Below are 26,895 nucleotides of genomic sequence, written 5' to 3' on the forward strand. Positions count from 1 at the left end.
TGCTTTTGATATTCGAATTTCTTGTGTTTGTGTGTGTTTTGTTGTTCTTTTTTAAAATGTATTTATTTTAAAAATTTATTATTTACTAATATATTTTTATTTCTAGCTGCGCTGGGTCTTTGCTGCTGCACGTGGGCTTTCTCTAGTTGTGGCGAGTGGGGGTTACTCTTTGTTGTGGAACACGACCTTCTCATTGCAATGGCTTCTCTTGTTGCAGAGCACAGGCTCTAGGTGCACAGGACCCATGTCCCCTGCATTGCCAGGCTGATTCTTAGCTATTGGACCACCAAGGATGTCCGTGTTTTGTTATTCTTGAACTTAGAAATATGGGAATTGTTTGTCCCATCATCTTAGGAACATCTGTCCCTAAGGAAAGCTCTTTGGAGTGTATCTTAAATAAACGGGTAAAAATATAGCTGTGGGCCTATGACTAAGAAAGAGATGATATTCTTCTGGAATAGTGTGTGGCCCTGGGACTTCCTTGATGGTCCAGTGGTTGGGAATCTGCCTGCTAATGCAGAGTACACAGGTTTAATCCCTGTCCAGGAAGATCCCACATGCTTTGCAGCAAAACTCATGAGCCTGCACCACAACTACTGAAGCCGGTGTGCCCTAGAGCCTGTGCTTGCAACAAAGAATAGCCCCTGCTGGCCACAACTAGAGAAAGCCCATGTGCAGCAATGAAGACCCAGTGCAGCCAAAAAATTTAAAAAAATTAAATTAAAAAAAAAAATAGTATGTGGCCCCAGTATACATTAGGATCAGGAGAGCAATGACCCTTGAACGGCTCACCTAATTATTATACAGTCTTGCATTACAATTGTTTTGTGAAAGAGCATGTAAAAATGATGAGATCCTGATGTAGAAGCATTTATGCTCCTGTATCAGGAGGAGAAGGCAGAGGCTGCTGCATCATGGTAACAGCGACTAAAGGGAAAACCTGTTCTACAAGAGGGAGGGAAGAAAGCGAAAGTGAGGACATGTTATTTCAAAACTTGAAACTCCTCTCTGGCCAACCTAGCTCTCCCACTGGCTGAGCAGACAGCAGTTGTTCTAGCCACCCCACACCCACCATGCTACCAACGTGTTTACTGCCTCCTGTTTCCCCTACTTATGGGGATCAGTTAGAGGTTCTATGTTAACCCCCAGCTTCTCCGATAGCTCAGTTGGTAAAGAGTCCACCTTCAATGCAGGAGACCCCGGTTGAATTCCTGGGTTGGGATGATCCCCTGGAGAAGGGAAAGGCTACCCACTCCAGTATTCTGGCCTGGAGAATTCCATGGACTGTATAGTCCATGAGGTCGCAAAGAGCTGGACACAACTGAGCGTCTTTCACTTCACTTCATGTTAACTCCCAGGCACAGGGACCTGGTTTGGTGTCACCATTTAAGACCCAATAGGGCACCCAGTTTGGACCGGGAGCCACTTCTGGGACAGGGCAATTTTCTTTGTGCTGATATCCTGTAGGAGGTTTTAATGCAGATGGCCAGCTGGCTTGGTTTCTATGGATGCACAAGCCATTCTCAACTCCAGATCTGTTTAATTGGAAAACCCAATAACCCTACATACTGAGAGGACCCCTTCCATATGACTGAACTTTTCACTGCTAGCTTTGCCACTCACTATTCCTCCTGGGCAGGCACTCATACTTGTGTGAATATGATGCTTGCTGGGGATGAAAGAAGGATAGTCTTTGACAAGGTTAGAGAGGAAGCAAACCAGCTTCATCTAGCAGATCCAGATGGAATTCCAGGAGCAAACCTGGCAGTCCTTATTGCCAAGACCAACTGGGATCCTAATAATGGAGACATGCTGCTCCTAAAGCATTATAGGAAGTGTGGGTCTTTGAAAGATCAGGCAAAAGACTTAAACAAAATTCAAGAGATACACCAAAAACTCAGTGAGGATCCATCAGAGTCTCTAGAAAGAATTTATCAAGCTTATAGGCACAATACTGGTGCAGATCCCGAGGCCCCTGAAAATATGAGAATGGTAAATATGACCTTCATTGGGCAAAGCGCCCAGATATAAGAAGAAAATTACAAAAATCAGATGGTGCCTTTGGAATGAGCCCTTCTCAATTGATAGATGTTGCTTTTAAGATGTTCAACAACAGGGAACAAGGTCAGAGTAAGAGGATGCAAGACAGAACATAACTTTTCTGGCCACAGCGTTGGATTCCTGGAAAGCAAGTACCTGGGAGAGAAGTGAGCCCACATGGGGAGGAAACAATGTGTTTACTGTAAGAAGGAAGGGCACAGAAGGAGTGTCCCGGGCTGAAGAATAAAAGAGTAAAACAACAAAAGAAAGACAGGAGCCTCCCATCTGGTAGAAAGACAGGAACACTCAGATGATGAATGAAGAGGCCTGGGGGCTCCCTTAGACTTGAGGTGCCCAATTCCACTTTCCCCGCAGGGTCCCAGGTAACTGACAGTGAGGGACAAGTTGACTGACTTTCTGATTCGTAGACACCAAGGTGACACAGAAAACATCTCAGTCCATCCTGGTCTCAAGAGTTTCTGGAAAAGTACAAAATTATTCTTTCTTACAGACCTCCAGAATGCCAGTTAGGTGACCTCATCTTGAAACACAGTTTCTTATATATGCCAGCATGTCCAATCTTTTGGGTTGAGATCTCGTTTGTAAATTAAATGCTCAAGTAACTTTTTTTTGTCAAAGTAGCTTGACATCAGGGTCCCACCAGAGCATGCTGTAAGCTACAGATGGCATTCATAGACACCCCAGAAAAGGTGACAGAGATCTTCCCCACCGCTTCTGCCCTTGAGGTCTAAAAAAAGCTAAGACTGGAAGTATGGGCTGATGGCACCCCGGAAGGCCAAAAATGCATGGCTAATATAAGTCCCATTAAAAAGGGACACTGGGACACCTAATCTAAAACAATACCCTCTGAGGCAAGGGACCCAAAAGGGAGTTCAGCTAATTCTTGAAAAAACTCTTAAAACAGGACTGACTAAACATTGAAGGTCCCTGAATAACACCCCATCCTCCCAATCAAAAAGCCAAACTTGGACTTTCCGGGTGGTGCAGTGGATAAGAATCCGCCTGCCAATGCACGGGACACGGGTTCAATTCCTGGTCCTGGAAGATTCCACATGCCGAGGAGCACCTAAGCCCGTGAGCCACGACTACTGAGACAGTGCGGAAACTACCGAGGCCCGTGAGCCTAGAGCCTGTGCTTTGCAACGAGAAGTCACAGCAGTGAGAAGCCCTCGCAGCGCAACAAAAGAGTAGCTCCTGCCAGCTGCAACTAGAGAAAAAAGTGCAGTAAGGAAGACCCAGAGCAGCCAAAAATAAAGATAAATAAAAAAATTTTTTAAATGCCAAACTGAACAGAGTATCACTTTGTCCAAGACTCAAGGGCTATTAATGAAATAGTTCAAGGTTTGCACTCTGTGGTACCTAATCCATTGTTGTTTATTTGCTAAGTCATGTCCAGCTCCTTTGCAACCCATGGACTGCAGACCACCAGGCCCCTTTGTGCATGAGATTTCCTAGGCAAGAAGACTGGAGTGGGTTGCCATTTCCTTCTCCGGGGGATCTTCCTGACCCGGGGATCGAACCCATATCTCTTGTATTGGTAGGTGGATTCTTTACCACTGATCAACCTGGGAAGCCCAACCTAATCCACACACTCTGGTTAGAACTCTTCTGGGAGAAAATAACTTGTTCTCAGTTTTGGACTTGAAAGATGCCTTTTTTTCTGCATTCCTATTGCAGAAGAATCACAGCAGCTGTTTGCTTTTGAATGGCAGGACCCAGAAACACAGAGTCCGATAGTATTGTTGGACAGTCCTGCCTCAAGGACTTAAGAATTCCTCCACCTTGTTCAGAGATAACGTTAGCTAGGGACCTGAGAAACTTGATATTGGATGAAAAACTCTTATTCCAATATATGGGCAATATGCTTTTAGCAAGACTCACACATGATAAATGTCTACAAGATACCATAAGAACCCTGAATTATTTGGCTGATTGTGGATATAAGGTCTCCCAGAAAAAGGCCCAAGTACGTAAGCAATAAGTCACATATCTGAGTTTTGTCCTTTCCCATGGACAGTGAGGGCTTTCGCCTGCAGGTAATCACAGGCTTGGGAACACCCAAGATTCACAGACAACTCAGGGGGTTTCTGGGAATGGCAGTATTCTGTTGGGTTTGGATCCTGAACTATGGGCTCATAGTAAAGCCCCTCTATGAAGCTTTAAAGGGACATGATTTTGAGCCCCTTACTTGGAGTATGGAGTGCAAAAATACATAAGTGGGGCCTAACCCACAAAGGACCATCCAGTGAGTCACTCAAAATTGCATGATTTGTGTGAAAAATAACCCCAAGACTGCTGTCAGACCTCCCCAGATAGGGACTCAACACAGAGGAGCCCGCCCCACTGAGGTCTGGCAAACAGACTTCACTCAAATGCTTTGAGTCACAGGAAATTTCAGATGCCGGCTAGTATTTGTGTACACTTTTTCAGGGTGAGTGGAGGCATATCCCACCAGGAAAGAAAAAGCCTCTGAAATGCTTAAGGTTCTCCTTAAGGAAAGTAAAAGTGTAAGCTGCTCAGTTGTGTCCAACTCTTTGCAACCCCAAGGACTGTAGCCTGCCAGGCTCCTCTGTCCATGGAATTCTCTAGGCCAGAATCCTGGAGTGGATAGCTGTTCCCTTCTCCAGGGGAATCTTCCCAACCCAGGGATCAAACCCAAATTGCAGGTGGATTCTTTACCATCTGAGCCACAAGGGAAGCCCTCCTTAAGGAAATAGCCTCCCAATTCAGACTGCTTCACTCCCTTCAAAGTGATGACAGGCCTGCTTTTGTCTCTAGCAAAACCCAACGAGTGTCTAAGGCACTGCAAATTACTTGGAAGCTACATTCATCCTAGAGAACACAATCAGCAGGAAAAAAAAAAAACAAGAAAATGAACCATACATTAAAGAGGAGCATTGCTAAAATATGTGAAGAGACTAATTTAATTTGGGATACAGCCTTGCCAGTTGCCCTGCTACTAGTCAGAGTGGCTCCTAGAAGTAGGCTTAATTAAGCCCCTCTGAAATATTGTATCATTGTGGTCATTCCAGATGTCTGCCCGGGCAGGAGAGTCTATAAGTGCTCTGAAAGATCTAGCAGTTGCCAATTATGTGAAAACTCTGGGCACTATACTAATCTCTGTTCATGAGTTTGCTTCCAGCAGGTCTGACTATCCAATTGAGGTAGGCTCGCATCCTTTTGCATCTGGAGACCAAGAGAGTTTTCTCTCATTAAAACCCAGAGAGAATAAGGGCCTGAGCATCAGCTGATTGCAAGTGGACAGGCCCACACGTGGTCCTTACCATGCACTCATCTGTCAGTTTAGCTGGAGTAAAGCCATGGATTCATCACACTTGGGTTAAGATAGCCCATTGTCATCAGAAAATGACCCAGCTCTTGGGATTTCCCTTGTGGTCCTATGGCTAAGACTCTATGCTCCCATTTCAGGGGGCCTGGGTTCCATCCCTGGTCAGGGTACTGGGTCCTATGCACCATCAAATAAATATTTTAAAAAGGGAGAAAATGACCCAACTCCTGAGAGACCTAGAGAGCAACTGGTTTGTGAACCCTTAGAAGATTTAAGGTTACTCTTTGAAAAGGGTAAATACTGAGACTAAATTTTCATGGTAGGTACTTCCCTGGTGGGCCAATGGTTAAGAATCTGCCTTCCAATATAGAGGATGTGGGGTCAATCCCTGGGAACCTGGATCTCACATGCTGTGGGGCAAATAAGCCTGGCATGCCACAACTACTGAGCCCATGCACCACAACTAGAGAGAAACCTGTGAACCTGTGTGCCACAACGGAAGATTCTGCAGGCCACGACAAAGATCCTACGTGCCGCAACTAAGACCTGATGCAGCCCCAAATACATACATCTTTTAACTTTCATAGAAGGATTTCATTATGTTCAAATAGTTGCAGATAAAGAATTGTAGTGCTTACTAAAATTGTAACGAATATTCTCAAGATAAAGAATTGTAGTGCTTACTAAAATTTTAAGGAATATTCTCAACCCAAAGCTGATCAATTCCATTTCAGAATCATCTCCTCATCGCCCCTATTCAACAGGAAGTAGTCAGAAAGATCCTTGCCCCTTTTACCACAAGACTGTGAAATGGACATTGGCAGTGGGGAACAGGGGCGCGGCAGGCACAACCTATAGCAGACTTGCTCAGTCATTGGTCGGCACTACAGTGTCCCTCTCCGAAGACCCTCCCCTAAATGAATTACTGTCAACAAGCAACTGTTAGTGGTCCCAGTAAGCCATTGGTTGGCACTGCAGTAGTCCCCTCCCCCTCCTCTGCATAAACGGGGCCCAAATTGGGACTGGGACAAGACGGTTTTTTTGAGACGCTAGTCTGCCATCTTCTCGGCCTGCTAGCTTTCTTATTAAAGTCATTCTTCCTTGCCCCTAAAAGTTGTCTCCGGATTGGTTGATTCGTTAAGGGGGGAGCAGAGAGAACTTATGCTCCGTAACAGTTTCTCCTCCATTACTTTCCCCTACATTTCAGGACCCACTCATGACAGCAGAAACTTCAATGAAACCCTTACTGTGGGATCATCTCAAGCTGCAAAGAATTTAAGGTAAATATTGTAATAGAGCAGTGAGGGCAGCCCCTAATCTGCAGCCATTACTGCTTCTCATTACTCAGCATCCTGTTACCAGGCAACGGGTCCTGCTCAGCCATTGGTCGGTGCCTCGGTGGGCCTCCCCCATAAGCAACCAACTGTCAATGAGTGACCATTACTGGCCTTGCTCAGTCATTGGTCGGTGCTATAATAGGTCCCGCCTGCTGCTGCTGCTGCTGCTGCTGCGAAATCGCTTCAGCCTTGTCCGACTCTGTGCGACCCCGTAGACGGCAGCCCACTAGGCTCCTCCGTCCCTGGGGTTCTCCAGGCAAGAATATTGGAGTGGGTTGCCATTTCCTTCTCCAACGCATGCATGCATGCTTAGTTGCTTCAGTCCTGTCCGACTCTATGCAACCCTATGGACAGCAGCCCACCAGGCTCCTCTGTCCACAGGATTCTCTAGGCAAGAATACTGGAGTGGGTTGCCATTTCCTTCTCCAATGGGCCCTGCCTACAAGCCACTAATTGTCAAGAAAGGAAAGTTAGTGAGGGGATTCAGAAAACAGTGGAGTGATGGTCATGAGGTGGAGAGTGAGGTAACAGGTAGATCCTGGCTTTCTCCCGGAAGCCCTCCAGCTCACCCAGGCTTGGGCCAGCAGGTGAGCCGGCGTGCCCAGGGAACAGACTGAGGGCTGTATCCTGCAGGGCTCCAGAGCCCTCACCAAGGCCATCAACTAGCCTTGGCCCAGGCCTTGAGGCAGCAGTGAACCTCTCCCCAATCCTTGTCTCTGTGGCCAGATAGCAGTGGCAGTCTGCCTGGGTCGCAGTTTGTGGGACCTGATCTCCCCCCTCTTTGGGTGGCCTGAGGAGCTTGAGAGCTGGTTGGATTGGGTGCCTGGCTCCTTCAGTGATGATAGCTGGGCAGAGTCTGGGAACCTGGCCCTCAGGGCGCTGCCAACTGAGATCTGCCTCCTCTTAGCCAGGACTGAGACCTTGGAGGGTGAAAGTTGTGCCTTGGGACCTTTCCCTTTCTTGTCAGGGCAGAGAATAACATTCATTTGGTAGAGACTTACAGGAACATCCTTACCTGACAATGACCTGACTTTAAGAGCAAAGGATCTGTCACCAAGAAGTTTGTAACAACTAATCAGGACCCTCCCTCACCTTGCCTATAAAAGGGCTTTGCTGAAAGTTTTCAGGGTTCTTAGGGCATGAGCCATGCATCTCCTTGCATGGCCCTGTAATAAACCTTTATTTGTTCCAAACTCCAATGTTTTAGTATTGTTTGGCCTCACTGTGCATCAGGCACAAGGAGTTGCATTTTCAGTAACAATATCACAGACAGTGAGGAGGGTGAGGGAAACAGCTTTCTCAGAACTCACAGGACATACAAGGCAGTGTCTCTGTTTTCCTTTAATTTTTAATCAAAGGCACGTCTCTCCTGAGAGAACCTAGGCTATCCAGGGGCAGCCAGCCTGGGATGGCAGGACAAAGCTGGCCAGATGCTGGTGAAATGCACAAATGTGACTGTGGCTTCCTTGGAATGCAGTCCTGGGAGGTGACGGCAGAAGCGCACGCTCGGGGACCGAGGTTCACTCTCGGGCTACATTTTGACCTGCTGCATGGGTCTGAGGCTCGGGGAGACGGCAAAGGGGCTCCCCGTGCTCTTTTTGATGTCCTCCACTGTTAGGCCGTCCCAGAGCTCCATCAGGGTCAGCCCTGTCTTCTTGTGCACATCAAACACGGCCTTCTCGGTGATGATTCGGTCCACGCACCGCTTCCCAGTCAGTGGCATGGTGCACTTCTCCACGATCTTGGGTTCGTTGGCCTTGTTGCAGTGCTCCATGGTGACTACCACTCGCGTCTTGGAACTGGACACCAGATCCATCGCACCCCCCATGCCTGTCACCTTCTTGCCGGGTATCATCCAGTTAGCCAGGTCACCGTATTTGGAAACCTGCATGGCTCCCAGCAAGGTCAGGTTGATGTGCCCCCCTCGAATCATGGCAAATGATTCATCGCTAGAGAAAAAAGAGCCCCCGGGAAGAAGGGTGACTGTCTGCTTGCCCGCGTTGATGAGGTCCGCGTCCACCTCCTCTTTTAATGGAAAGGGACCCAAGCCCAAGATCCCGTTCTCACTGTGAAGGTGCACGGTGATGTTGGGGCTGATGTAGTTGGGGGCCAGGAGAGGGATGCCGATGCCCAGATTGGCGTACATGCCATCCTCAAATTCAAGAGCTGCCCGCTTGATGATCCGTGTCCTTATGTTATCTGAAGACGTGCAAATTTCATCATCCTCTTTCCGGACGGTTAAACGCTCAATTCTTTTCTCATATTTTTCCCCCTGTATTATGCGATCTACATAAATGTTAGGAACATGGATGTCTTCTGGGGCAAAGGACCCCACGTCCACAATTTCTTCAACCTCCACCACGGAGGTTCTGGCGGCTTTGCACATGGGCACATTGAAGTTCCTGGCGCTGGCCCTGAAGATGACATTTCCTGCCCAGTCGGCCTTCCACCCTTTCACCAAAGCAAAATCAGCGGTGATGGCGTGTTCCAGCAGGTAGTGCTGCCCATGGAACTCCCTCACCTCCCTGGGCTGGCTGAGGATGGCGATGTGGCCGTCTGGTAAGTACCTGATGGGTGCGCCTCCCTCCTGGACCAAGGTCCCGTAGGCCGTGGGGGTGTAGAAGGCGGGCACACCGGCGCCCCCTGCGCGGATGCGCTCGGCCAGGGTGCCCTGGGGCGTGATCTCTAGCTCCAGCTCACCCGCCAGGTACTGGTGCTCACAGAGCGAGTTCTCCCCCAGGTAGGAGCAGATGATGCGGGTGATCTGCTTGGTCCCCAGTAAAAGGCCGAGACCGAAGCTCTCCACCCCCACGTTGCTGCTGATCACAGTCAAGTCCTTCACGCGGGTCTTCAGCAGCGCCCCTATCAGATTCTCCGGGATGCCGCAGAGCCCGAAGCCCCCGATCATGATCCTCGAGCCATCAGTGATGTCTCCCACGGCCTTCACCGGGTCCGTGTAGAACCTGACGCGCGCGCGGGCGCTGCAGGCGAAGCCGCACGCGCCACCCTTCGCCAGCGCGCGCCCCAAGCGGCCGGCGGGGACCCGGCGCCCGAGCACCGACGCCAGGAGCCGCAGGGCCGCCATCGTCCGCTCCGCTCCGGCTCGGGCTCCGGGCCCAGCGGGGACAGGCGGGGACAGGAGGCAACCGCGCGTCCCCGCCCGCGCGTCACAGAGCAGGGGGCGCCCAGCCGTGATGCGCCCGCCCGGCTGGTTCCCGCCGCTCCGCTCCGTCTCCGCGCTCCGAGGGCCCGAGGGGCAGAGCTTCCCCGGCCGCGAAGGCGGGAGGCGGGACCGCCTGGATCATCTGGAGGACCAGAGGGATCCCGGGCCTGACTCGGAGACCCCGAGGCGACGTCCCTCCCGGGAAGCCTGGGCGCCGGCCTCGCTCTCTCCATCGCCACCCTTCCTCCCAGGCGCGCTACTCCCGTCGCAGCCCACCCCCCAAAATTCCACCTCTGGGGCACGGGCTCCAACACCTGTGTCCCCAGCACTCCCCGTCCAGAAACGACATTTCCACGGACGTCAAGCCGGGCCTCAACGATAGCCCCGCCGAAGACCTCTTGCTTTCCTGCATCAAACCTGCTCCTCTGTTTGTCCCCACCTCGGGCAAGAACAACACCAAACCTGTTAAAAAGAGCCACTGGCTCAGCCCTGTCACCAGCGCCTCCTCCAAGGACCCGCCTCGGTTCCCTGCCGCTGGACAAGCTCCCCCACCCCAGCTCCCACCTCGACCCTGTGAGGCTCTGGGGCCTCTCTGACTTCACTTCCGTCCCCCAGAGTCTACTCTCCCCACTGATCAGAGGATATTTATTTTGCACATAAGATAAATGGAATTTTCATTTTACAATAGTTGAGATTCAGAGAAAATACTCTAAGATTACATAGAGAGTTCTCATAGGCTCAGACCCAGTTTCCCCTGGAAAGTGTTAACATTTAAACGACTGTGGTACCATTGTTACAACTAATGAACCAATATTGGAGTCTTATTATTTACTAAACACCATGACTGACCCGGATTTCATTCGCTTCTCCATTAGTGTCTTTTTTCCTGTAGAACGGGCTTCAGTTTCAGGTTGTCTGGTGTTTTTCTCATGGTGAGACTGGGGTTCTGGGTTTCGAGGATAAAGACCACGGAGGTGAAGTGTTCTCATCTTGTCAGATCAAGGGTGTCTGGGAGCTACATGAGGTGTTCATGGGAGCCCAGGTACCTGGCTGAGGGGGTGCCGCTCAGGTTCCCCCCTAAAGTTACTGCCTCAGGCTGTGCACACTTTGGAAGGAAGTCACTAAGTGTAGCCCACACTGAAGTGGGGGAAGAGGCTACACCTCCTTGAGGGGGAGCGTCTCAGAGGGTTGTTTTATAAAAAAGCTGAATCAGATTCTGCCAGCCTCCATTGCTCTTAAATAAAATAATACTGATTTCATACTTTATATTTTGACCCCTTCTCTCAACCTCCTCACAGTCGCTCCCTGGCCCTCTGTGCTCCAGCCACGGCGGCCCCTTGCTGTACCTCAGACATACCAACGTGGGCCTACCTTCAGCATTTCTAGTCCCATTGCTGGGATAAAAGAGGCTCTCCTGCAAACACCTGCTGAATGAATGAATGAAAGCATGAATCCTTACTTTACAGATGAGGAAACTGAGACTTGGAAAGGCAAGCAACCTGCCAAGGTCACTGACCAAGAAGGCTGCAAAATCCAGATCCATACCCGGGGCTCTGCCTAGGAGTCTAAGGGTGTGGGCACATCCCCTCACCCTGCCCATGATGGAAACTCCTGGGGCAAAAGGTAGCTCTGTAGAGTAGAAAGACTCTCCCATTTCTTGGGGAGAGAAAACTTGAACTCACTCTTAGCAGCTCCAGCCTTGGTCCTGCAGAAGGAGAGGATCTCTGCCAGTAGGGGGCTTCCTGCTGTGCCACACTGTGGGACCCTTACCCCCTACCCGCTGAGTCCCCTCCACTGAGAAAGGCCAGCCCTCCGGGGCCAAATGAGGGGGCTCCAGCTGTGTCTGCTGCCAGCAGCTTCCTTGGAGGAGCCCCCAGGGGAAGGTTCGATGCTGAGCCCTGTCTTACCATCATCCGTTTCCACATAGAGGCGGAGTCCCAGGTCCTTGTTACGGCTCAAGAGCCAGCGGTCACTGGCTGCTGTCACGTCCAACACCAGCCAGCCCTCGTCCCCAGATCGGAGCGTCTGAAGATCCAAAAAGAACAAGTCAGACTCCCTGTGGACACGAAAGAACAATTAACCGAGGGCCGGCACAGCTGCCTTTGTGTTTCCAGTGCCCACCGGGGGACCGTTAGTGGGGCATCTACCCGCCTGGCTCTGGCCTGGGTGCCTTCCAGGCCTTATCTCACTGTCTACTCTACAAAGATGTTACAGAGCCTGTGTACAGATGGGGAAACTGAGGCTCAGGAGCTCAGTGACCCATCCATGGTCCCACAGCCAAGACGGGACTTGAATCCAGGACTGATGCTGGCCTGTCCCTGTGGTGAGATGAGGCCTTGGGCCAAACATCTTTCTTCTCTGAGGGTGGGCTGCCCAGGAAGCTCCCCTTCTGTCTTCTGGGAAATGCACCCCAGGGCTGGCTGGACCAGACACTCCGACAGAGATTTGAGCAGATAGATGTGTGTGGGGGTGTGGGACAGGCACCTGTTGGACTGCTCCGGGACCACCTCGAACATGCTGATGTGGAGCGTCTGGTTGAGTAGGTGGGTGCTGGGCAGCTTGTAAATCCGGAACTCCGCGGCTGTGATGGCCTCCCCAGCCGGGATCTGGGTCAGGTCAAAACGGAACTCCTTCCAGTGGGGCTCCTGGTGGCCCAGGGCGGGATCGCGTTCCACTGCAAGACAGAGCGGGGCTGGCGGTCACTCGAGGTTCGGGCTCGGGCTCCAGGGAGGGAGCCAGGGGCCTGGGCAGTCTGGGCGGGACTGACTCCCTCCTCGAGAACAGGCTTGTCTCAGCTCTGTCTCCTGGGTGCTCAGAGGGCTCCGAGAACTGTGTGGTGAGATGCCTGGCTCAGCACTCAGCACGTGGCAGTGCCGCAGGGCAGCGTCCACATCTGGCCCCCGGGCCCCAAACCCAGCCTGCCCCGCTCAGCATCCTACTGGACCCACAGATGGGGTACAGGACAGGTCCCTCCTCTGGGGAGACAGACTCAGACCCAAGGCAGAAAAGAGACATAGCTGAATCCATTTAAGTGAGACGAGGGCTCCGAGATTGGGCGTATAGCTGACTTCAGAGCTGGTCTGGGGGTGAGAGTGGATGTGCCATGATGTCAAGGGAGAAGAAACCACAGAGGCAGGGACCAGTGTTAGTAAAGGTCTAGAGCTGAGGGACAATGGCACCAGCAGGGAGAAACAGTCATAACACCCAGCAAAGGGGGAGAGGAACAAGAGGAAAGAGGGAGAGGGATCTGAGAGAAAAGACCAGGAAGAGGCACGGTAGGGGGACAGCTCCTGGAAATGCTGGCGGGGGAAACTGGAGGGTCCCATGGCGTGATCTGAGGGGGCTTCCTGGAGGAGGTGACACCTGGACTGGCCTTGAAGGACGGGAAGGAGTCTTGGGAGGACAGGTTTTCTAGGCAGAGGGGACCTCTACACACAGGTGTGCGGAGCTGGGGCTCAGGGTGTGAGTCTGGCTGTGGTCCAGCTGCAAGGGCTGGAATCCTGGCCTCGGAGCGTGGGCTGTGCTCTAACCAGTGGAGGGCCAGGGTTCAGGGCAGCAGGGGGTCGTGGTCTGAGGGTGGAGTGGAAGCTGTGTGTGGAGGTGAGGGTAAAGCCCAGACTGCAGGGACCCGAGGCGGGCTGGTGGTGGGGCTGCTCTCACTGTCTGGGCGAGAGACCGCAGGAGTGGAGTAAACCCCACATTTCCCCAGCTGCCGGAAATGCCCAGGACAGTATATTTAGGGCATCTCACTTAGCCTCCTGTCACTTTCAAACACTAAAAATCTGTGTTTCCACAAAGCAGGGGCGGGAGCCGCCCTCAGCCTTTCCCTAAAACCAACACTGAGATTTTAATTACATGTTTGTGAGTCTTTTTAAAAATTCTCTCTCTGGCTACTGGACTCAGTGACCACAAGTCACCAGGCTGGTGCTGGAGGCGGATGTGGGAGCACTTCCTGTCCTCGTGGTGGGGACCTGGTCCAGGGATGGGCAAACAGCTGTGCTGGGCGGGGCCAGTGGACACACGTGTTTGGCAAGGAGATGGGCTTTTCATCCCCAGACCAGGGAGGAGGGAACAGAACCCCCATCGTCTGATGGGGGCTGGACCCGCAGCAAATGCCCACCCAGAGCCAGGCTGTTTCGTGGGCAGCATGACACGGGTAGATCCAGGTCCTCCCACACAGGCAGGGCGTGGAGGGCAGGGTTCCGGACCTTCACCGAGGGATGCTCGCCATGAATATCACCACATGAATCCCCTCCTCCCTACAGACACACACATACACAGCTTTGGGGACAATTTCCGTGGATTAGGTGACTGCAGAGACCACCTCTGTTACGTGGCTATGGAAGCAGCCCTGATCTGCAGGGTGAAATAGGTCCAGGCTGTTGGCTGTTCCAGGGAGTGACCCCAAGAATGAAAAGGGGTCGCCCAGCCATGCCCTGTGCCGGACCCCTCTCAAAGCATCCTTAGGTGTATCTGCCCCCAAGGCACAGAGGGGGCTGACAGGTGGGTCCCTGGGAACCTGTCTGCAGGCCTGACACTGACTCACGTTGGATCCAGGACTGAGGGAACAACCACTGACCTGCCAGCTCCGTAGGCACCAAGCTCTGTGGCCTCCCTCCCTTGCTGACCTGGGGGCCCACATGTGCTGGGTCCAGAGAGCCCTGCTCCCCTGGACTGACCTCAGCTCCCAGCTTCTGTGCTGTGGGTTTGTGAAAGCGATGCCCACCCAACCCCCACCCCATGGTTCCCGCACAGGAAACTGCCTGCCCCAGCTGTTCCAGGCAAGCGCTGGCGGTGGGACATTTTTAGGAAAATGATTTTCATCAGAAATGGATACAACTTCTGAGATGAGGCAATAAACTAGATATTACTGTCACGAGCCAAAGGAGAGCCCTCCCCTCACCCTGGCCTGCCCCGCCCCGCTTTCTTTGCTGGAACCTGTGGATGTATGGCTTTGCAGCAGTTGCTTCTGTGGATTAGGGAAGATGGTTCTCAGATGCCAGTGTTAAGGAGCAGCATTTATTGAGACTTGGATGTCCCATATGGTAGTTCCCGGGCTGGCTGCTCCTGCTCTAGCCACTAAAACAGCACTGAGCGGGGTAGATGCTCTGATCTCCACCTGGGGCTTCTGGTCTTAGCCCTGACTCTGTCAGCAACCAGGTACTTCCTGTGGGTGGCCTCAGTCTGCTCATCTGTGAAGGGAGGGGAAGGTTCTAGGGTCTATCCACACAGGGCTGTGAAAGGGCTTTGTAAAGAGCAGGGATCATGGGATAGGAGCGATGGCCATGCCTTAGGAGGTGGGAGGGGTGTTGACCCCTAATTTCCTCACCTAACAGACATAACAAAGTAAGAACATCCTGCCAGCACCAATGGGGGTTTCATGTGTGACTCAAGAGCCATAGAAGACGAAAGACAGACATTCAGCTTTATTCTAAATAAATTACGGAATGAAAGATTCACATAAAAATACATGAGTGCAACTGAAAGGTATTTGGAGGCTTCAAAGAGCCTCCTTTCCACCTGTCTGACCTTTATGAAGACACTTGATCCTCTGGGTCTCAGAATCCACATCTACAAAATGACCATTTGATACAGAAATGAAATGAAAGGGTCCGAAGCCCTGTCTGCTTCTGTGGCCGCACTTGGTTCTGGCCCGGCACATGATTCTATCTGATTATTCAGGAGCATGTCCTTATCAGTGCACACTCATGCCCAGCCTCCACTTTCCCCTCTAACCAAGGTCTGGAATCTCCCAAAGATGCCCAGGCCAGGAGAGGGAGGCCCCCTGCCACGCCAGTGGGGCCGTCCACTGCATTCTGGCTCGGGCATAAAGCAACATTTTCTTTATGAACGTGCTGATGATTCCAGAACATCAGAGCTCAAGGAAGAAAGATCACTGCAGACAGTCTTCTCCCAGTTTCATGCACGTGTGGAGACAGAACCTAGGAGTTCGGGCTCTCCTCTGGGCTCCTTCCACCGCAGTGCCCCGCCACCATCCCGTGCTCCAAAAACGGCATAACCTCCCCACCTGGGAGTTGACCTGGCCCTGCTTCCCATCCCGCTGCAGCTGTGGGGTGCTCTGTAGAGGGAATTTAGGGGAAAGGCCAAGGTCTGTACAATGTGATTTCTTGGGTTTTCCCGGTAAAATTTGCTGCTGGTTGTGGAGTTGGGAAGTTCACTCCCGGGTCCCCTGGCAGATTCAGACAGGCAGTGAGGGGGACGGGTGGGCGTGCTGCAGGGCGGGAGGTGGTCCCTGCCTGACCTATGTTCTGGCTCCTGGCCATCTGAGATAAGTCCTGCCAGGAATCCTGTCTCTGTGAATGTCCTGGGGGGGACTGCTGATGTTTGAAGCAAGGTTTCTGGGTAGTAAATTATTCTTTCCATCTGCAGAATCTAGGGTAGGAATTCCTAATCTTGCATGAGGGTGGAGTGTCCCATAATTTCGCCTTTGGGCACGTGGGAGAAGACCCCTGCCTATGCTGTCTTCTCACGCTCTGGAGGTTTTCTAAGAACACTCATTTTCTATTCATTTTCCCCTGGGTATATCTGGGAACATTAATTAATTCATTTATGCAACACATTTGAAGGCAGTGCTTATTGTACGCAAGTCAGTACTTGGGCACTGGGGAAACTGCAGTCCACAAGACAGGCCAGCCCCTGCGCCCACCGAGTTTTACGCACAGTGGGGAAATCAGGTCGAAGACAGACACTCATTGTAAGCGAGGAGCCCTGTGAAGGACAGCAAGAGGGGGTGAAAAGAGGGTATGTGGGGTCACTTTATGCTTTCAACTTTCATTTTGTAGTGATTTTTGATTTTGAGATTGAGAGAAAAATTGTTGCAAGAACAGTAAAAGACTTTCCATTTTTTTTACGCAGCTTTCCCTCATGATAACATTTTACATAACCAAACCACAGCATAGTGTTCAAAACCAGGAAACTGATGGTACAATATTATTAAGTACATTATAGACCCTTCCAGAATTTTGCCAGTTTTCCCACTTATGTCCTTTTTCTGTTCCAAGACTCCATCCTGGATCCCACATCACATTTCCTTGTTAGGGTTCCCTGATTTGCTCTGACCTGTAACAAGCGCTAAGCCATTCTTTGTCCTTCATGCCCTTGCCATTATGAAGGTCATCGGTCAGGTATGTGGTAGACGGTCCCTCTGTTTGGGTTTATCTGATGTGTTCTCGCATTCTCATTATTAAATCGAAGTTACAGATTTTGGAGAAGAATACCATGGATATAATGTCCCCTTCTGAGCACATCAAATCCAACGACATAATGTCAACATGTATTATTACTAGTGATTACTAATTCTTTGGTTAAGGTGGTATCTGCCACATATCTTCACTCTAATGTCATTATTTTTCTTTTGGAAATGATAAATATCTTGAGGGAGAAACTCTGAGATTTGTACATATACCCTGTTTTCCCCCACACTTTTGCCCACTAATTTAGCACCAGGAGTGGCTCTTGCCTGCAGCAATTATTACTGCACTATCTGCAATAGTGATTTTCTGTTTCCTTCTTTCCCTCTACATTTATTAATTGGAATTTCTTTGAAAAGAAGACTCATCCTTCCTCCCATACTTATCCATTTATTTATTTCTATCATTATGGGTTCATGCACATTTAATTTACTCTATGGGTTAGCAACTGAATGACAACAACAAATCCTAACCCATGCATAAACATATGTCTGTATTTATTTCTATTTTTCTGGATATATCTATCTTAAAAATTGGAGTTATAGTTCCAGTTCAGTGTGGTGTTACTTTAGATGTGGTACTTTGGAGAAATCTTTCAATTAAGACACTCTAAGATGAGACCTTGGAGAAGGCAATGGCACCCCACTCCAGTACTCTTGCCTGAAAAATCCCATGGACGGAGGAGCCTGGTAGGCTGCAGTCCATGAGGTTGCTAAGAGTCAGGCATGACTGAGCGACTTCACTTTCACTTTTCATTTTCATGCATTGGAGAAGGAAATGGCAACCCATTCCACTGTTCTTGCCTGGAGAATCCCAGGGATGGGGGAACCTGGTGGGCTGCCGTCTATGGGGTCGCACAGAGTCGGACACGACTGAAGCGACTTAGCAGCAGTAAGATGAGACCTAGTAAAGTAATTCTCAAAATTCTCCAAGCCAGGCTTCAGCAATATGTGAACGTGAATTTCCTGATGTTTAAGTTGGTTTTAGAAAAGGCAGAGGAACCACAGATCAAATTGCCAACATCTGCTGGATCATGGAAAAAGCAAGAGAGTTCCAGAAAAACATCTATTTCTGCTTTGTTGACTATGCCAAAGCCTTTGACTGTGTGGATCACAATAAACTGTGGAAAATTCTGAAAGAGATGGGAATACCAGACCACCTGATCTGCCTCTTGAGAAATTTGTATGCAGGTCAGGAAGCAACAGTTAGAACTGGACATGGAACAACAGACTGGTTCCAAATAGGACAAGGAGTACGTCAAGGCTGTATATTGTCACCCTGCTTATTTAACTTCTATGCAGAGTACATCATGAGAAACGCTGGACTGGAAGAAACACAAGCTGGAATCAAGATTGCGGGGAGAAATCTCAATAAACTCAGATATGCAGATGACACCACCCTTATGTAGGCAGAAAGTGAAGAGGAACTAAAAAGCCTCTTGATGAAAGTGAAAGAGGAGAGTGAAAAAGTTGGCTTAAAGCTCAACATTCAGAAAACGAAGATCATGGCATCCGGTCCCACCACTTCATGGGAAATAGATGGGGAAACAGTGGAAACAGTATCAGACTTTATTTTTGGGGGCTCCAAAATCACTGCAGATGGTGACTGCAGCCATGAAATTAAAAGATGCTTACTCCTTGGAAGGAAAGTTATGAGCAACCTAGATAGCATATTGAAAAGCAGAGACATTACTTTGCCAACAAAGGTTCATCTAGTCAAGGCTATGGTTTTCCCTGTCGTCATGTATGGATGTGAGAGTTGGACTGTGAAGAAAACTGAGCGCCGAAGAACTGATGCTTTTGAACTGTGGTGTTGGAGAAGACTCTTGAGAGTCCCTTGGACTGCAAGGAGATCCAACCAGTCCATTCTGAAGGAGATCAGCCCTGGGATTTCTTTGGAAGGAATGATGCTAAAGCTGAAACTCCAGTACTTTGGCCACCTCATGCGAAGAGTTGACTCATTGGAAAAGACTCTGATGCTGGGAGGGATTGGGGGCAAGAGGAGAAGGGGACGACAGAGGATGAGATGGCTGGATGGCATCACTGACTCGATGGACGTGAGTCTGAGTGAACTCCAGGAGTTGGTGATGGACAGGGAGGCCTGGCGTGCTGCGATTCATGGGGTTGCAAAGAGTTGGACACGACTGAGCGACTGATCTGATCTGATCTGATCTGAAGATGAGACCAAGCACTCATGAGTTGCTGGCAGGCAGGCAGGCAAAATGGAATAATCCCCATGGAGGCGAATCTGGCAACATTTAGCAAAATGGTACATGTTTTGACTTAGACATCTCACTTCTTAAAAATTGTCCCAAAGGTGCAACACAAAATGATGTACATACAAGACTATTTGTTATAGCCCAATTTTGTAATATGTTACAGAAAAACACTGGAAACAATCCAAATGTTTATCAGTAGGAGATGGAATAAACAAACCATGGTACCTCTTCATGATGGGGTGCTAAAGAGCTGTAAATTAGAACAAAGAGATCATCTATATTCTGCAAGAAAGTGATCTCCAGAGGAGAGTTTTATTTTAAAAAGAAATAAGGGGAACAGTACAGCTAATATGCCTTTTATCTAAGAACATGTCATAATACAAATATTAGGGGCTGCCCTGGTGGCCCCACTTCAGTACTCTTGCCTGGAAAATCCCATGGACGGAGGAGCCTGGAAGCTGCAGTCCATGGGGTTGGTGAGGGTCGGACATAACTGAGCAACTTCACTTTCACTGTTCACTTTCATGCATTGGAGAAGGAAATGGCAACCCACTCCAGTGTTCTTGCCTGGAGAATCCCAGGGACGGGGAAGCCTGGTGGGCTGCCGTTTATGGGGTCACACAGAGTTGGACACGACTGAAGTGACTTAGCAGTAGCAGCAGCAGCCGTGATGGCACAGAGGTTAAGAAGCTGCCGGCCAAAGCAGGAGACACCGTTAGATCCCTGATCTGGGAAGATCCCACATGATGCGCAGCAACTTAGCCTGTGTGCCCCAACTATTGAGCGTGTGCTCTAGAAGCCCAGGAGCCGCAACTACTGAGCCCACGTGCCACAACTGCCGAAGCCCGTGTGCCCTAGAGCCCGTGCTCCGCAACGAGAGAAGCCACAGCAATGAGAAGCTTGCAAACGGCAACTAGTGAGTAGCCCAGACCTGCTGAAACTAGAGAAAAGCCCATGCAGCAAGGAAGAACCAGGGCAACCAAAAAGAAATAAATACATTAAAAAATATAAATATTATTAAAATGCATACATGTCATATATACATATATATGCAATTTTATTCTTTAAATGGAGAGACAAACTACAAACTAATAAGTGTATTAAAAATAGTGGGAGTGGGTGAAATAGATGGAGGGGATTAAGAGGTATAAATCTGAAGTTATAATAAATAAGACATGGGGTATAATGTATAGCATAAAGAATATGGTCAGTAATTTTATAATAAATTTGTATGCACACAAAAGGTTACTAGACTTATGTTGATCACTTCATATGTATGCAAATGTCAAATTTCTATGTAGTATACTTGAAACTAACATACTATTGTATGTCAACTATATTTCAATTAAAAAAAAAAAAGTAGTTGGACTTCGCTGGTAGTCCAATGGTAAAGAATCCACTTGCCAATGCAGAGGACATGGGTTTGATCCCTGTCCAGGAAGATTGCACATCCCGAAGCGCAACTAAGCCTGCGTGCCACAACTGCTGAGCCCAGGGGCCCTAGAGCCTGTGTTCCAGGACAGAAGCCGCCGCAATGCGAAGTCCTGGCACTGCAACCAGGGAGTCGCCCCTGCTTGCTGCGACTAGAGAAAGCCCACCAGCAGCAGTGAACACCCAGCACAGCCAAAAATAAATTAATTAATTAATTTAAAAAATGTAGTTACCTTTTGTGGGAGGAAGAGAACAGAGACATAGTGTACGAGACAGGCATGGAAGTTAGGTCTCTCCAAATGTCCCTTGCTTTGTAAATTTTGTAAACTATTTCACATAAGTATAAAACAAAAATAAGTCAAAATATAAAACCGAAAAGTAATACCCAACACTAAAATGCAAAATAAAGTAAACAAATGGTGGGTGTATTGAGTTGGTGGCTTAAGCACACAGTGAGGAATTATTTCAAGTAATTTTCAAACAGAGTAATCTGACTGTATATCCCTAGTAGAATAGCTTAAGGACAAAATTAAAAATAAATCTTAATTTTTCAGTAAGCACACTGCTATGATGATGATGTTATTCTATACCTATTAAAGAGTCGGACATGACTGAACAACAGCAACAATCATATAAATGTCGTTAGGACCAAATTATTCAGTGCAAAAGAAAATAGAAAAATAAAATATAAAAAAAGCTTTTAAGTAAAAGTCTATAATCCTAAGCTTGAATTGGAAACATTAGTTTGAGGGATAGACTGAAAGCTGGAGATTGACATGTACATGCTATTATATTTAAAATAGATAACCAACAATGACCTACTGTACAGCCCAGCCAACTCTGCTCAATATTCTGTAATAACCTAGTGGAGAAAAGAACTTGAAAAAGACACATTTGTATATATAACTAAATCAGGTTGCTGTACAGCAGAAATTAATACATTATAAATAAATTATACTTCAATAAAATTTTTAAAAAAGAAAATGCAATCTCCGGTCCCATCACTTCATGGGAAATAGAAGGGGAAACAGTGGAAACAGTGTCAGACTTTATTTTTTTGGGCTCCAAAATCACTGCAGATGGTGACTGCAGCCATGAAATTAAAAGATGCTTACTCCTTGGAAGAAAAGTTATGACCAACCTAGATAGCATGTTGAAAAGCAGAGACATTACTTTGCCAACAAAGGTCCGTCTAGTCAAGGCTATGGTTTTTCCAGTGGTCATGCATGGATGTGAGAGTTGGACTGTGAAGAAAGCTGAGCGCCGAAGAATTGATGCTTTTGAACTGTGGTGTTAGAGAAGACTCTTGAGAGTCCCTTGGACTGCAAGGAGATCCAACCAGTCCATTCTGAAGGAGATCAGCCCTGGGCTTTCTTTGGAAGGAATGATGCTAAAGCTGAAACTCCAGTACTTTGGCCACCTCATGCGAAGAGTTGACTCATTGGAAAAGACGCTGATGCTGGGAGGAATTGGGGGCAGGAGGAGAAGGGGACGACAGAGGATGGGATGGCTGGGTGGCATCACCGACTCGATGGATGTTAGTTTGAGTGAACTCCAGGAGATGGTGATGGACAGGGAGGCCTGGCATGCTGCGATTCATGGGGTCGCAAAGAGTCGGATCATGACTGAGCGACTGAACTGAACTGTCCGGACAATCTTTCCTGCCCTCGAGCCCTTCCCCAGCCCCTCAGGGCCCACGGGAGGGTCTTAAGCTTGGCTCTGCTTCCAGGCCTCCCGAGCTGGCCCGGCTCATCCTCATGGTCTCCTGGGCCCTCTGGTGTAAACACCCTCCCCGGAGACCCTCCTTGAAGCCCTCTCCCGGGGTTTGCCCCATCCCACCAAGTATGAAGGCTACTTTCTTCTCGGTCCAGCTGTAACAGCCCCCTTGCCCTCCCCTGATCCCACACATCACCCTGCCAATCTCTCTCTTTCCCTGTTCCAGGGTCCCAATCCCTGGCTCATCTGTCCTCTGGACGGTGACCAATTTGGAGGCAGAGACTGAACAGTTGGATGGAAACGGGAGGCTTTGGCGGTCTGCTCGTCCAGCCCCTCATGTCCCCAGGGCCCAGAGAGGGGATGTCCAGCCCCTCTTCCCAGGGCTCCTGGTCTCCAGGACAGCAACTCAGTGTCCAGCTGAGTGGCTTCTAGGTCACCTCAGGCCTCCATCTGAAGCCACCCATGTTCTCACTTTGTTGTGGGACTTGCCTCTGTTCACAGTCTGACAAGAAGGACAGGCTCCCCTGGGGCCCTGGAGGCGGACAGGCTGGGCCTGTCTGGCTGGTCCCACCGGTAACGAGGCCAAGGGGCCCCTCAGACCTAAGACAAGACGCAGTCTCCACGGTCCCACGTCCCAGGGGAGCTGCAGACTCCATCACCTCCCGGTTCTGCCTCCTAAAGGGCTCCCTCCCACCCAAGAATCTCAGTGCTGCTTCATTCTGGGGCATTTTTAGTCAGTTCTCATTACTGACTTTTTCAGGACCTGTTTCTATAAATGGCTCCATGCTCATAATTACCATCCAGACCTCAGCTGGCTTCAGAGCCCAAATTAAAAGGGGCACCCGCTTGCCGCACCACATCAAGCCCACCACGGCCAAAAATAGATCCCAGGAGATGTGAGCAAGGAGGATGCGGCTCCTCCAGGTCAACCCGGGAAAGACCTGAGCTGTGGGGCTTTCCAGAAGGTTGTGGTCATGGTGACACACGCCCTCTGTCTTGCGGGGAGTGCGTGCCTGTGAGGACTGGCCGTGTGCTCCCTCCCTGAGCCTGCCTCACCCCCAGGGTGGGCGGTGGGGGGCCACCAGCGGGCGGGGAGGGCAGGGGGCATGTTCTTTGGTGGGAGCTGGAAAGGCCTTCGGGGCCACCCTGCATAGATGAGGAAACTGAGGCCCAGGGGGGCAGAGGATCGCCAGGCATCAGGTGTCAGGTTAGGGGTCTTTCATGTGGAATTGCAGACTTGGAGCCCATGTGATATAAGTGGCCCCAGATTTGCTCTGGTGGCAATACTGGGATGGGGAGGTCACCTGTTCACAAGGTTCTTCCATCAACAGGTGCCCGAGAGCGACCTCCTGAGGCCATGGTCCTCCAGGCAGGGCCCTGCAGGGACTCAGGTCCCGGGGCGGGGGGGCGGGGGGTGGGGCAGTGGTGGGGGGAGGCGGAGTGTGATCCGCACAGACTGGGAGGCTGGCCCTGCTCTGTCTCCTTCCCCTGGCTCTCGGTGCTCCCTGCCTCCCACCGCTTCCACTTTCCCTCTGCGTGGCCAGTCTGCCCTGAAGGCTGGCCGCACAGGGGTGGGGGGACGGGATTTGTCTGAGGGGTTGGTTTGCCATGAGACTCATGTTTGGTCGCTGTTCTCAGGTTATTTATAGTTTCCTGGGGAGAGGTGGCAGAAAGAGGCTAAATGTGCCCCCAGATCATATAGGCAGAATCCTAAGAAATACAAGTGATCAAGGGTGAGGGTTCTGATCATGGAAGCAGTCTGTCCCTTGGGAGGAGCGGGGTAGGAAGAGTCAGATTTATGGAAACCCCTGCCCATTCCTTTTTAGAAGAAATGGAGATGAGTATATTCTATGCAGAGGGTACAATGTGAACAAGGGCTCAGAAACAGGATGTGATACATCAGCTCCCATATATTATGCTCCTACTGTGTAACAGGCGTGCATCTGACCTGCGTGCACGTATCACAGATCCTACACAACCCTGGGAGGTGGTCCCTATGAACCTTGTTTTAAAGCGAAGGAAATGAGGTGCAGAGACTTTAAAATGAAGCTGTGTGATGTCTTGCAGCTCCCAAGTGGCACAGTCAGGATGGAAATCCAGGTTTAGTATACCTGTGTACAAGGATATATACAAGGATATTTAGACAGTTCTATGCACAACTGGAAACAACCCAAATGTCCCAAATAAGCATGGCTTCCAATGCCAGACAACTCATTTATATTCGAACAATATATACAACAAAACATGGATGAATCTCAATAACAATTTGTTGTGTGAAAGACCTAGAGTATGTACTATGATTCCATTCACATGAAGCTCGAGAACAGATCAAAGGACTGGTTGGTGATAGAAATCAGAAAGCGGCTCTGCCTGAGGGGATGGGCTGGTAGGAGGAGGGTTCCAGGGGCACTCATGCTACATGTTCCTCTGCAAACTGAATTTTGTACAGTGAGCATGCTTTATCTGTAAATCCCCAAACAATAAAGACACTTTAAAAATAGGACTCTCGGTTTACAACATACATTCAACACAGTTCAACTTAGCAGCATGCACTGAACCTAATCATGGGCCCTGGGCCGGGGGGAGAGGCCACTTCTGTGTAGGACAAGAGCAGAAGATACACAGGCAGGAAGATGACCAGCTGTGTGGCCTTGGGAAGACCACCTAACTTCTCTGAGCCTTTTAAAACAAAGATGCGACTGTAATTGTGAGATGAGATGAAAGGACAGACATGGAGGGTCTCGGCATGTGGTCGTCACTGGGTGGCGGCTCACACAGTCCCTGAACAGCCTCCAGGGTGGGTACCATGAGTGTCTCCATTTACAGAGGAGGAGACGGAGGTTCCGAGAGGTGGACTGGAGAGTCCAGACCACACTGAGAGTAGGAGGTGGAGTCAAGAAGCAAGTTCTGAGGCCGGGTCAGAACCCCAGCCCATCCTGCCTGTCCTCACACTGTCCACCCCCTCCTGATGCCCAGGGAGAGCGCCACTGTGGGGACCAGGTGACAGTCACCTTGCAGCTGAGGTGCAGGTATGTGTCTCCCACCAGAAGGTCAGCTCCACAAGGAGGGTCTTTGTTTCGTTCCCTCTTACGTTCCAGGAGCTAGAATGGAGCCCGGCACAGAGCAAGCGCCCCATGACCATTTGTGGAGTGAATTCAGGAAAATATGAAAGAACTCTGTAGTAAGGAAGCAAAGTAAGTGACCCCGGGGCTCATGGAGGTGAGGGGTCACTGCTTCAAGGTCAGGGGCTGAACAGGACCCGGGCAGGCCCCTCACTCCCACGGAGCCCTGCCTCTCCTGAACCCAAGAGCTCAGCTCCTTCACACCCCTCTCCTCAGCTGCCCGGGACCGCGGGAATGAGTGAGCCCAGCTCAGGGAAGGTCAGAACAAAGGAGAAGACGGTCCCATTCAGTTCTGACGACACGTCAGCCTGCAGTGCTGTGTGTGCCTCAGTTTCTCAGTCTGGAGCATGGGCACCCCTGCTCCGCGGACAGGAGGTGGGGAAGGATTCAGGAGAAATGCCAGAGGTGTCTCTCCTGCCTCTCTCTGGAGGGGCCGGGCCAGCCTGAGACACTCGGGGTGCAGCCGGTCACACCTGAGCTGGGCGGAGGGGTGGGCAGTGTGCTGAGAAGGGACCAGATAAGGGAGGGACGTGCAGGAATCCACGGCAGGCCCAGGAGGGCCAAGACCCTGGGTGCTGCCTCCAAGCTCAGGATCTCCTCCCCAGAGCTCAGGAGACACCAGGGACCAGCTCTGTCCACTCCTCGAGGTCCCGGCCCCATCACTACATTCTGGCCAGTGGGAGCCAAGAGTCCACAGGGAGAGACTGACAGGCAGGCCAGGCAGGGCCCGGCTCTGACCGCAGCCCCGGCCCCCAGTACAGGCTCCAGCAGTGACACCTCCAGTAGGCCCCTGAAGTGTCTCCTCGGACAGAGGCCCGACCCCTGGACAGGAGCCTTTGAGAGGCCCAGGCCTCTGGGTCCTACAGGTGCTGCTGATGGTCAAGGCCCAGCAAGCCCCAGGCCTGGCCTCTCAGGAGCCAGTGAGGCCAGCAGCAGAGGGGAGCTGGAGGCCACAGGCGTGGGAGCCTCGGCGCGGGTGCTGACGCCACAGCGACTCTGCTGTTAGACTCCAGGGTGGTTCAGGGCCCGCCGACCTTCAGGGGCCTGGGGCTGGGGCCTCCAAAGGAGGAAACAACGCTGGTAGCTGCCTAATCCCCACATCAGCCCACATAATTACCAGTTAAACTGCTCCAACTGAAGAAGTTTTACTAGTGCAATTAGTACATCAGAATAAAGAAAGAAGGCCCTCTGACAGCTGGCTAGACCTACCCACAGACCAGGCTTACCCTGAGCAAAGATCGGCTTGTTAATCCACAGCATCAGAAGTCTTAGATCTCCATGGAAGCACACAGAGGTGGCGTGGGAAGAAACGAATTTAGAATCTTTAGCCTCAATGATGTCATGGAT

General features: G+C 50.4%; 2 protein-coding genes across 2 annotated transcripts in view; both read right to left on the minus strand.

Annotated features, from left to right (window-relative positions):
• BMP8A (bone morphogenetic protein 8a) overlaps positions 1 to 26,895 on the minus strand; it is a 44,656-nt gene that overhangs the window by 15,280 nt on the left and 2,481 nt on the right. Inside the window, exons 2-3 of the mRNA XM_061412437.1 lie at positions 12,335 to 12,524; positions 11,758 to 11,906 (exon numbers count right to left, since the gene is read on the minus strand). Coding sequence (XP_061268421.1) covers positions 11,758 to 11,906; positions 12,335 to 12,524 — 339 coding nt within the window. The remainder of the gene's footprint in view (positions 1 to 11,757; positions 11,907 to 12,334; positions 12,525 to 26,895) is intronic.
• Positions 8,013 to 9,818, minus strand: LOC133244796 (succinyl-CoA:3-ketoacid coenzyme A transferase 2, mitochondrial-like). Its single transcript, XM_061412436.1, has one exon. The coding sequence runs from the start codon at positions 9,770 to 9,772 to the stop codon at positions 8,219 to 8,221; it is 1,554 nt and encodes a 517-aa protein (XP_061268420.1). The 5' UTR covers positions 9,773 to 9,818; the 3' UTR covers positions 8,013 to 8,218.

The sequence above is a fragment of the Bos javanicus genome, chromosome 3 (genome assembly GCF_032452875.1).
Source record: "Bos javanicus breed banteng chromosome 3, ARS-OSU_banteng_1.0, whole genome shotgun sequence".
Classification (NCBI taxonomy): domain Eukaryota; kingdom Metazoa; phylum Chordata; class Mammalia; order Artiodactyla; family Bovidae; genus Bos; species Bos javanicus.